The sequence below is a fragment of the Parasteatoda tepidariorum genome, chromosome X1 (assembly GCF_043381705.1).
Source record: "Parasteatoda tepidariorum isolate YZ-2023 chromosome X1, CAS_Ptep_4.0, whole genome shotgun sequence".
Lineage (NCBI taxonomy): Eukaryota > Metazoa > Arthropoda > Arachnida > Araneae > Theridiidae > Parasteatoda > Parasteatoda tepidariorum.
Window position 1 is genome coordinate 75,634,547 of NC_092214.1, and position 13,165 is coordinate 75,647,711.

Consider the following 13,165-nt stretch of genomic DNA (forward strand, 5'->3'; position numbering starts at 1 on the left):
TAATTTCCGGTAAATAGGCCGCGGCCTATACGTGTTTAAAAGTTGGGTGTCACGATGCGCGGCCTGTACGCCGATGCGGCCTATATGTAGAATTTTTTTATCCTGGTGGATTTATTCAAAATCAGATGTTTAGCGAAAATTTTCCAAAATAACGAACCTAATTTGTAGTGTTTACTCTGGTAACGTTTTTCTTTCTTATTTTTTTAAAATTAATTTGCCGAATTTCGGATCGCTTTCGAAAATTCCAATATGGCGCCCATATATTACGATAATTAAATTATACTGTTAATTTCCGAAAATTAATTAATTACAATAAATTTAGTTCAGTTTTGATCGTAGATTATGATGGGGTGAATTTAAAAATGTCCCATCTTAAGAAATTTCATTAATTAAAATAATTATCTATATTATAGAAATAACAATATATATTTTTAATAAGCTAACAACTAATGATTAAAAAACAAGCTAACAACTAAATACAATTTAAAAATAAAAACTAGCTTTCAAATAATAAAAAAAAATAGCAATTAATATCTAATAAAAAACAAAAGAGATTGATTTACATCGAATAAAAAGAAGCCTCAAAAGGGATAGAATTCATTTTGTATCCCACTTGGTAGTTTCAATTTCAAAAGGGTGTGGCTAATTTATGGTCAAACTGGAGGGGGAAAAAATGGGGACAAATGAGTAGAGCATTTCCACAGCTGTCAAGATTGATTTATCAGTTTCTTCCAACTTGCATTTCTTTATTTTGTTCATTGGAAATGCAGATGTTTTTACTTTTCCCTTTATTTTAAACTGCTTTTAGAAACAGATGTTTCCTTTGACTCAGATTTGTTTTCATGTTTTTTTTTTAAGATAAAATAAAGTTACTTCATCAGAATAAAATTCAAATAAAAAGAGAATTATACTGATTTTTTTTTCTCTTGTTAATAAAAATTTCTTCTAAGAAAAAAAAAAGAAAAAGGGATCAGATTAAGTGCTGAATATCCGGCAGTGAAGAATCAGATTTCGATGGTTTTGAATAGATATATGCTCAAAAATATTTGAAAAGTATAAATAAATAAATGCTGATTTATTTTGTGATTAGTTTATTTTTTATCGCATACACATCCTTAACTTAGGATCATTCTCAATTCTTTCTTTTTATGATAAGTATACATAAAAATGAGGATGATAATGTAATGAGTATACATAAAAAAATATTTATCAGTAACTTTTTTCTAAGTATAGAGTTTATGTTTTAAAGATTATTATTTTTTATGTGTATTTTCACACACGTGATATTTGATAAAAATCGATGATCGATCGAAAAAACGAAAGTGCGGCCTTTACGACGGTGCGGCCTATAAGATGAAAATTGAAATTTTTAACGATGTTTTTTGCGAGTGCGGCCAGTACGGCGGTGCGGCCTATTTACCGGAAATTACAATGGTTTTTGTCTGTAAGTGTGGGGTGCTCTTTTTACTCCACCTTTTTCTTTAGCTGGTTGTTAAAAACATGTGAATGTTTGACGAATAAAAAGTGCTGATGAGACTGGGATGAACTTGAATATTCTTAAAATTAAAATGTTCAAGAAGAATTTCAATCTTTAAACTGAAGGTCAAAGAACAGGGGAGAATAGAATGTGTGAGAAATTCACACACAGATAAAACATACACTGTCCTGGGCGAAGTTTTTTAAAAAAGAGTTGTTTTCTGAAACCTGATTTGAGAAGTGAAAGTAGGGAGAGGAAAAGAGGAAATAAAAACTTGCTTCATATGCTCAAGAGAATGCTTTTTGTTAGTTTTTTTTTCTCATTGCTCGTTTTTTTGTCTTAAGAGTTTATTCCTCTTCTTCTTCGGCTTATTTTTTAATTATTGTATTTTCAATTCTGTTATTGCCTGTTGTGTTTTTGTTAATATTTTTTATTTTAGTATTTTTCTTTCATTTATACTTTTCTGATAATTTTTTTGTATTGTTTTAATTTTTGTTTTATTTAAATTTTAATATAATTTGTTTTTAAGTTATACATTTTAAATGTCTCCCATTAAGAGGAAAAGTAATATGGCTGCATTTAAGCTGTTAGCAATTAAAAGAGCAGAAAAAATAGGAAATCGGAGAGCTGCATGAGAATATATTGTTGAAAGATGCATCCGGAGGTGGCAGTTGGAAAAGGATATCTTATCCCAACTACTCAAGATTAAGCAAGCTCGGTGCAACGGCAGGGTTTCCACAGAAAAAAAATTAACAAAATAGTTGCTTGTAGTAGCCTAAAGCAGGAGAATAGTCGCCTAAAATTATGAAAATAGTTGCCTAAATAGGAATAAAAAATTTTCAATAATATGACTAAAATTTTATTAAATGACTTCATTGTAATATACCATGATCTATTTAGTCAAGTTGATAGCCAATATGATAAGTTTTAAATAAACGTTAGTGTTCCAGCACTAAATTTTTTTATAAAAAAATTTTTATATTTGCAGAGCATTAAACACTTTTAAAAACTAGAGTTAATGCAGAAAAAAAAAATTTTTGTTAAAAAAAACAAACTTTCTATTAATTTTCCCGTTCACATAATTTTTCCTTTTATCAATTGATTTAGCAAATATATATCAGCCAGATGCAAACAGNAAAAGTGATTACTAAAATTCGAAATTCACGCATCATAGTATCGTATTAAAAATTGGGTTCTTCAAAATCGTGCAGAGCTTTGTAGCAATAACTGTTAAAAAGGCAAATGAGAAGCGAAATAGATTCACAATGGAATCTGTGCCAATTGAGCGCATTAAAAAGTGATGACTCAAATTTGCAATTCAACATTTCTTTTTTTTTTAGAAAAAAAAAAAATTCATTATGTTCATAAGCTATCGCAGGCCGCAGGTTGTCAACCCAATTTATGCTTAAAAAAAATATTGCTAGGAGCATAGAAAAGTTTCCAAATAGTCTCCTTTTCCTGAAAATAGCTGCTTTTATAGCCTTTTCAGGCAAAAAAGTAGCCATAGTTACCTCAGGCTAAAAATAATTGCAAATAGTAGCATTTTAGTCACCTGTGGCAACCCTGAATGGCACTGTAGGATGGCTATTGCTGGAGGACAACCTGAAAGCATGGATTAAGGAGCAGAGAGTCAAAGGGTTGTCTCTCTCTGTACTCTGTAGAGCGGATTCACATACAAAAATTAGAGGTGAACCAAATTGGTGTTTCCGATTTATGAAACAAAAGAACTTGTCTGGGCGACAAAAAACTATATTCGGCCAAAGATTGCTTGATGATTAGAGGGAAAAAGACTTTTTTCCCATTGCTCTACTGAGTAAAAAAAAATAGAAGAGCATAGACTGAGTCACGGCCAGTTAATAAACATGGACGAGGTTTCTCTTTCTTTTGACTGCCAGCTGAACAGAATTATGGAAGAAACAGGAGCAAAATCAGTGGCCATAGTAACCAAGGGTTATGAAAAAATGTCATTCACCTGGGTATTAGGAAGTTCAGAAATGGGGAGAAGCTTACGCCGTTGCTAATCTTCAAAAGAAAAACTCTACCAAAAGGTGATTTCCCGAAAGACGTTATAATAAGAGCAAATGAAAAGGGGTGTATATGAGACGATATAATACTGCAGTGTCCGGACTTGTTGTATTAGAATCGTAAAGGTGCTTCTTTCCTACTACACAGATTATTGATACTTAACGCGCTGTGCTTTCATAGACTAGACTCTATTAAAGACTTGTGCAGGAAAAAAATTGTCTACTGAGCTTGCTGTTATCATCGGTGGCCTAACAAAACAACTTCAACACCATGACCTGACTGTCAATGGGTTTTCAAGCAAGAAGTGAGGTGGCTGTGGGAGAACTGGATGGAGCATGGCATTCACTCCTACACTAAATCTGGACACGTGTAGTGGAAAAATTATGAGGTCGCTGCATAGGTGTCCCAAGCTTGAAAAACTGTAAAAAAAACGCTGCATAGGTGTCCCAAGCTTGAAAAACTGTAAAAAAAAAAAAAAAGAGACTGTCATAAATGGCTTCAGATGAGCGGAAATTAATCCTGGACAGAACAAAACCAAAAGTTACGTGAAAAGTGCAAGTGACGGAGATGAACCCAAAACAAACAATGAATGGATTTTGCTCCAACAAAGAAAGTTGTGACTTTGAAGGATTTTAAATACAGTGATATACATATATATATATATTGTGATATCTAAATGAATTCTTCTTTTTTTTTTAACATAATTCGTTTCGATTCATTGTTGATTTTTAAAACAAGATTTTGGAGAGAGCTGATTTAAGACTAAGAATGTTTCATTTTTATTTTTAACAATTTTAAAACTTATTTTAATGGCCTTTAATTGATTAATTATTAGATTCATATTTTAATGGTTACTTCAAATTAAAATTAAAAAAATGCGTAATTTTTCTTAGAAAATAATTGGAATCCATTTTATATACTAGGATTGTTTGTATTTTGTATATTTAATACCTTTTTAATGGTTTTTATTTAACTATTTAAATTATATGTATATGCGTTTTTTGAACACAATTTGATGTGGCGTATCAGAAGAAAAGCTATTTTTATTTTAGTTAATTTTTACGAGTGCAGCGTATATACCAGGACGGCATATTTCCATGAAATTATGGTAATTATTATTTTGCTTAATGAATGTTAAATTTTGATAATCAAAAGTTTTAATATTTTGAAAACTGTTTTCATTTTTGATACAAACGCAAAATCAAATGAATAGTTTATATAATCATACGGTGGTTATATTACTATTATGCCATGTATCCATGATTTTTAATTTCATGAATCAATGTTATAAGATTAGGTTATAATTATAGCTTTGAAAACCTAGAGCTAAATAACTTTATAGTTAACTCTGTATGGAACCAGAAAGTAAGAGTCAGAATTGGACAACAGTTAAAATAGGATAAAACATTAATATAACCCATCAAATGTAAGCAAAGCAACTGCATTCTTGTTTTTAAAAGTGGATGTATGATCCATAATTTTACTTTAAAAGTGTACAACTCACTTCACAACATGTTTTTTCCCACCATTAAAAATTTTTTCTAAGAAAGAGTGACATAAAATCACCTCCCATTTTTGACTGAGATCAGGAAAACCCACAGGTGATAATAGTAGGAGGGCAATGCGTGAAAAATTTGAAGACATTCTTGGACCACTATTCTCAGATTAGATAGATTTTCAAATTATTTCCTTCACCAGCAGATTTATTTTTTAGTAATATAAGATTGGTGAAAAAGTTTCTTCCAGATTGAAAATAAATTAAGAAGAAAGCACTTAGAACATATAACTTACATTGAATTTAAAATTGAGTTTCTACCTAAAAAGGTTGAAGCGATGCTTTACAATTAAAAAAAAACATATCTGATTTAAATTAGAAGGTCAGATTCAAATTTTTTTAGCAAGGAGCCAAAACACAACATTTACTTGAAACAAATGAAAAAAAAATACTATTAACTCATATTTCAAACAAACAAGATTTCAAAATATATTTTAGAAAATTTTTTCTGCTGATTTTTTTAAAAACTAAAATATGCCATAAGTTGATTTAGAAAGTAGACTACTGCCAGTAAGATTTAGATGTTTTACAATTAAAAAAACATTATTGATTTAAATTAGACAGTCAGATGCTAATTTTTTTAGCAAGGAGCCAAAACACAACATTTACTTGAAACAAATGAAAAAATGTATATTATTAACTCATATTTCATATTTCAAACAAACAAGATTTCAAAATATATTTCGAAAATTTTTATTGCTACTTTTTTTAAAAACTGAAATATGCCATAAGTTGATTTAGAAAGTAGAACACTGCCCATAAGATTTAGAATTTTAATCTGTATTACAACAGATGTCAGAAGAAAAAAATGTTTTTTATGTCAAGTTGAAACAGAATAAAACAGTTCTTTAAGATTTCTTGTTTTTAAGTATAAAATTTTGTCATTTTTATGTTCGCCTTATTATTAGTTATAATTCTTAACAGCTTTACTATTTTCTGTTCTAGTGCAAAATTTAATGGTATAAGTTAAAAAGTAGAACCTAATTTTACTGATCATACTCGGCAGACTGTACAAAAAAAAATTAGGTTAATTTTTTTCATTCATTTTTAAAAATAATATTACAACAGTGTAAAAGTCCTATATCTGGACGATCATTTTTAGAAAGGATCCATTTTCCAAACATTTTTAGAAATAAAAAAAACAAGCTTCTTTTACGATTCAATTTTTTTTTTTTTTTTTTTTGCGATTAGTTCTAAAATCTTTATTTTTTTTAAATTTTCATTTATATTAAAAATTATATTATTATTATTATAATTAATTATTATTGCAACTAACAACATAACGTCTAGTATAAAAATAATTGCTAATAATCGCTTATTTATTAATTTTCTAATAGCTTATATTTTGATCCTTGTTCACCTAAAAGATCAATTATCCAGAAAATCTAATTTTTTGGACTTCCCAAAGTCCCATCGATTTTGGACACAAGACTTTCCACTGTATTTTTCTACCAAAACAATATTCTCAAGTTACAATTTTAATGGATAAATATTTATTTGCATTGCTTAATTTAATATGATTTTTGTTCCAGCTTCATAAATACTATTGTTTTAAAGTTATTCATTACCACTAATGAATGTTAGAACTTACTGATATACTGGCAACATAATAGGAAGTGGATAGGAGAGATGAGGTGCAATAGCTAAGAGATTAGCCCTCTCATGAAGCGCTTCTTTAACCATTCGATACTATTAAAATAGAATCCAATATTAAATAAAGTGAAGCATTTTGCTAATGTGTAAGTAAAATAAATAACTAAAAAATTACACTTCATAAGCTCAATTATAGTAAAACTGAAAAAAATTTATTCTTTTAAAATCCTTGAAAATCAAGCAATTGAATACAAAACATATATTAAAAATATATATTTTTTTAAATGTATCTTGATAAGTTATAATATATTGAAATTATAACAAAGAAGTTTTGAAAATGTATAGTTAAGCAATTAAATTTCTTGGTTTTAAGTAAGATACAAAACAGTAAAGTATTAAAAAACTTAAAAAAGAAATAATAAGAATAGCCTAGAAATTGTGTATAAAAAGTAAAATTAAAATAAACATGATGCTTAAACAATTAATTCTAAATTCTGAAGACCCTGACCCTATTGAAATGATGGAAGCTTTAGATAATTATTAATGATCAAATAGATTTATCAAATAATTTATTAATGGAATTCCTCAATAGAACAGTCAAGAGCAGATAAAAAAAAAGGCTATGATCTTCTGCTTGCAACTGTTATAATTTATTTTACTTTATATATCTTATAACCTACCATTATCTTGCAACTTATCCTTATAACTTAAACATAGTAATTTCTATATTTTTTGAACAATAATTCTTTGATATTTTAACAAATATGCAAATTGTTCATTAAATGACCAAATTTTTTAACTTTTATAACAAAATATTTTCAAAATTAAACATAATGAAAAAAAACAAAAACAGAAATCAAGTAAGGGATTGGATGCTTCTACATTTTGTTATTATTAAACATGGATTACAATATATTCATCTTAGTTAATTTGTGACTTAAACTGCTAACTGATAACAGATAAAACAGGAGCTAGTAAACACTAAAATGAGTGAAATTCAAAGTAAATTATTGAAGATCATGAAAATATTAACCATTATAACATTTAATTGACATTAAATATATAACTGATAGGATAAGAACTAAAATAACATACTTGTTCAAGGTCTAATTGCATAATTGCCTTTTGTAAGTATCGCACACCTCCATGAATTAACTTTGTGCTGCGACTACTGGTACCAGATGAAAAATCATCTAATTCAACTAATGCAGTTTTAAGGCCTAAGAGAAGCACAATTTTTTTTAGAATCAATTTTAGTCTTAATCAATTATAATTAAAAAAAAAAACAAGTGGTTGAAAAAAAAAACAAGAGTTAATAGAAAAAATATACATTTAGTAATTATGATGCATTTATCAGGATTCAGTAATTCAAAAGAAAAACAATAACTGAGGAGTTGTAAGATAGATAGAATATTCATCTTAGGACACTCAAAGATAACATAATTACAGTGTCAAGCCAGATTTTTCAGCAGAAAAATAGCACTCAAGAAATATTTTTAAGCAATTTTTCTACAAAAAAAGATCAAAATTAGGTTATGGGCACCAAGAAAAAATTTTCTTCTTATTGTTAAAAGTTCATCACACTTATAAATAAAATTAAAAGATTACAAAAAGATTTTCAAGGATTTTACATAATCAAGAAAAAAGTCATTTTTGATAAAGAACTTTAACTATATTCAATATTGAGTTGCTCATTCAGTTTTTTAAATTAATTATGTAAAAATATTAGTTTTAATTTAAAATTACAATTAGTTACACTTAAATTTTAAAAGGCATCAGATGTATTTTTTTAAGATTGAAATAGAAATTATTTATAAATGCACATTCAACAAAACACTTATGAGATTAATATTATTGACTGACTTGAAGTTGATATGGATGTGTGGCGAATAAGCAAAATAAAAATAAAAATCCTGAAAAAATTTATATTACAAAGGAAATAAGTGAATGGCCCTTATTAAATTTTTAATAAAAAATTGTAATTTGGTCAATATTTAATCAAACAATTAAAAATAGTTTCAATGATGTTAAAATAAAAATACAATGAGTATATATTTTTAAAAGTAAATTATTATAAAAAGGTCCCTATATTCATTATATTTAACAAATTTAAGATTATTAAATTGCTTTTAATCAAATGATAAAGAGAAGAGTCAATTTGTTTTTAAATGATGCATCTTTACCACGTAAGATTTCTTACTAAATTTGCTAAATATAAAAATTTAAAAAAAAACTAAATAGCCCCTCAATTGGTACTTTTTATATACTTGCCTCCAAAAATTATTGAGTTTAAAATAACTCAAGAGTACTAAAAAATTTAATATTAAATCTAGCAAAATATGACAATAAAAAGCCCTAAATACTTTAGACAATTATTGGAAAGTCCCTCAGACATAATCTGTTATGAAAAATTGTCAACATTCTATATCAATATTAAATCTGATGAATTATAAGGAGGTAAAAATTTTGAAGAAATGAAGCTCCCTGATTGTTGACTGCTCTGGACCCACCTGAAAATATTTAACTAGTGAATGACCCCCAGGTCAAGTTCAAAGATTGTGGTGCAGGTGTAGAGCATAATCGACTTTCTCATGATGTAATTGACGGCACTTCACCAGCAAAGATATTGTCAGGAAAAGGAACAAAATTTTCTTTTGCCAAAGCAAATGATTTACAGAAATATTTAAAGAAATATACCTCTGGAAATGGAATCTAAAGCAATGCCAGCACCTGTAGCTCCACCCCCAATAACTAAAACATCATACTCCACAGCAGTTTTTAAAGCATTAATTTGTTCCTCTCTGGTAGGTAAGCGGGGCTTACGTTTAGCAGGAGTGCTGGCAACAACTACATTCTAAAAAAAAATTTACAAATATCAAAATAAAGAATTTATATTTAGCTAATAATGGCAATGAAAATCCAGTGTTAAAAATGTAAATAAACATTTTTGAATATGTCATCTTTGAAGGGCAACTTTTAACTTTCTGTTTGGACTAACCTATCATCTTAGTATATTTGTTTACTTTCTTTTTTCTTTTTTTTTTTTCAGAAACAAAAACCTATTGAAAGTCGAACAGATTCTTTTCTTCTACTTTCATCGCAAGCCTTTCAACTTACTAGATGGGATTGAAGTCATCAGCAGTTCAATTTGGCAAAAAGCCAAAGTAAATCAGACGCTAACTGGGAAAACTATATCAATTCTGAAGTTAGCACATTTAACTTTGAATGTTTCATTTAGTATGTTTAAATAAATTTTGCTAAATTTCTATATATGTTCTGAGGAATTCATCTAACACAAGCCAAAGCTATGACAGGTTTGGAAACTGCTCATAGATTTAGAGGTTTTTTTTCTACAATGTAACCATCATTACCTAAAATACATGAGGATTCCCTTAGAAAACTAAAAAATACATGAACAGTTACAGAACTTATAGGATTCAAGCAAATAACTTTCATTGTTGAACAGCAACTTTTGATTATTTCTGCTTGGAAAAAAAACACAAAAATTAAAACTATTTAGTTAAATTTAAAACGAAGAAAAATTCAAAGTATTAAAAACTGAACATAATCTACACAAGTTTCATTTTAATTGTTCTCCCATCATGAATATAATAAATGATTTAATAGCATAATAAAAAAAAAAGGTTTTGTTATCATAAATAGATGAGGAATGCTACATATAAAATTTTTATTGACTAGATCTACTTGAGTAATTAAAAGCACGTAAAAAAACAGATATGAATGTCTAAATATTTCTTTATTAGAATTTTTGCAGATTCATAAATCTGATTTTATATAATCAAGATTGATGAGAAAATATGGCTTTTAATCAGAAATTAATAATATAAATTTCTTTTTTTTCCATATCAGTATTTCGTGCATAGACAATAACTTTCGAAAGATTTTTTGTGTAAAAGTAAGGATGAAACAATACATTTCTATTAAACCTGTAAACAGGAATTGTAACTAATGTTTGCGATTAATTCCTTCAACTCCTTGGAATCTCAATTTTTCAATATAAATATTTTGTTTCGTTAGGAATTCTGAAAGTACATTTTCACAATTAAAAAAATCATCTTGAGTATTTCAGTCACAAATTCCAATTTGGCCTTCATTGGTCTAAAAAAATAATCCTTATTGGTCAAAATTTTTTGCAACTTTTAGCTTTATCACAAACAAGATAAAATTAATAATAATAATAATAACAAAAAACTTACCGCTTTATTCGAAATCAGACCAAATTTATATAAACCGTAAACTGTAATTGCACCACCACAACCTCCAAACAAAACTCTATAAAACTTTCTAGACATTTTCTAAAGAAAAAAAAAAGAATAATAATTTTTTTTTAAAAATCACATTGAAATCAGTACACCAATCATAATAAACAATAATAACCATATTAGACTTCTAATCTGAATTTCTAATCATGGTTTTAATTGATAACAATTTTTGTCTACATTTATTTCTTTATCTTGATAGATTATCTACATTTATTTATTAAATGTTATAATATTAACAAATTAACTAAGAAATAGAATAATCACTGGCATAAATATTATTTAATAAATATTACTTAAAATCAGAGAAGACATTTCATTTGGAAGAAAATTATTTCCTCCAGGAGACTGGAAGAAACTAAAAATGACCATCAGAATTGGTAAGCAATTAGTATAGTAAGAAAAACTTAAACAAATTAAATTTAATATAGGACCAGAAGTGTAAATTTTTTCACACCTTTTTTTTCTTTAAAGAAAATAACTATTTTCATATTATTTATTTTAATTTCAAAGACAATTTTAAAATTTATATATCATATTTACAAGAAGGTTTCAGTATTTGTAACCAACAGTATTTGGTTAAAGACGAATTAATGAGGAATTTTTCATTGTGAATGCAATATGTGATTTTAATTAGCATGCATTTTGTTATTTTAGCAGCATTAATAAAATTTTATTATATTATTTTAACATTTCTTTATAAAATAAGGTTATACTATACTCAATTAAATAATTAAAATATTAAAATTTCTTTACTTTACTTTCTAAAACTTATTTTAATTTCTAAAGAAATTGGTTAAATTTTTCTTCCCAATTCTTGCCTTTCAGTTTTCATTTATTTAGAAATTATTTATTAAATAACTTTGAAATTAATACTATTATTCAAATGAGATCGCAATTATAAACTATTTAGAAAAATTTTTTAATATTATATTAACTATTTGAGAAAAGTTTAGTTTATTGAGTCACTTTAAGTTAAAAGAAGCCTATTTCATGTAAGGCAGATTTTCCACCCTGCTTATAATAAATTTGCAGGCATGATGTTATTATGTAAAATAAAAAAATAAAAAAAAATAAAAAAAGTGTCCAAAATAAGTGCAAATAATAATTTAAAAAAAACAGTTAAGACTTACGTGTGTAGCAAACTTATCAACTAAAGATATTGGAGAGAATAACATCAAATCTATTACTATATAGTAATTTACAGAATCTTTTAAAAACATTTAACAGAATTAACATAATATATATTACTATCAGAATAAGCTAAAATATTATATTAAAAGTCGCATCTTAATTTGAATTACAAGCATTATTTATACTTATTAAAAGCATAAAAAATGTTTATGTAAAAAAAAAGAGAAAAAGGAGTTAAAATTGTATATCTGCTATATACCGCAAGGATTTAAAATAGAGCTTCTAAGTAAAATTTAATTCCTACTTTTGGCTAGCATAATATTAAACGACTACTTGCTTATTGTGCATAAAATAGCAAAAAAGTATTACAAGCTTACCCTGGATTATATAACTGAGAGCCTAAAAGCAATTTTATACAAATTCTGCTCAACTAGAAACTATAGTATTTCTGGGAACAAATTAATAATACATGCATACAATTCATAAGCTTTTTAATCTTTAAGCGAATATGAAATCAATTTATAAGTGTTTGACGAACTTCACGACCTATCTGCTGTGACTTTTAGATTTCTCTCCAGTCCCGCAATTGTTGGATGCAAACATCTTTTAGAAACTTTTCTTCTATAATAAATTATTAGCTTGTAGCTTAAGTGGAAGTACCAGATGGTGGAACACGGTGGCCCATTTTGAAATCTAAATGCCGCGTTGAAACTGTGATCGAGTTGTGTCGATGGTAGAAAAAAAATACAAAAGTTATTTTCCAATTTTCAATGTCCCGCAGTGGACTGATCGTTAAGACACGTTTCCCAGCAGATCACCGAAGTCAAGCATCACTGACTGCGGTCAGTGTGCGGGTGGGTGACCACTTTGGATCAGTCTGCGTAGGGACCGAGGGCGTGCGGTATTGGTCCTAGTTAAACTGTTCTACCGTAAAGTGCTCGACTTCGCGGGCTACCGAAGCGGGGTGCCATCCCCTCTGCAGTGGATCAAAATTGTGATGGCATGTCTTCGGATCATCCTCAGGGATGTTTCCCAGACCGTCGCCAATAGCCCATTGTGCAGCTCTAGTGCGACGTAAATAAACAAATCAAATCAATTTTC

The 13,165-nt window shown here is 27.7% G+C and overlaps 1 protein-coding gene across 1 annotated transcript in view; it reads right to left on the minus strand.

Annotated features, from left to right (window-relative positions):
• LOC107456227 (glycerophosphate oxidase 1) overlaps positions 1 to 12,669 on the minus strand; it is a gene marked incomplete at its 3' end in the record, with an annotated part of 36,593 nt that extends 23,924 nt beyond the window's left edge. Inside the window, 5 exon segments of the mRNA XM_071187749.1 lie at positions 6,649 to 6,746; positions 7,746 to 7,870; positions 9,348 to 9,504; positions 10,868 to 10,966; positions 12,442 to 12,669. Of these exon segments, the coding sequence (XP_071043850.1) occupies positions 6,649 to 6,746; positions 7,746 to 7,870; positions 9,348 to 9,504; positions 10,868 to 10,963 (476 nt within the window).
• Positions 12,670 to 13,165: the final 496 nt, after the last annotated feature.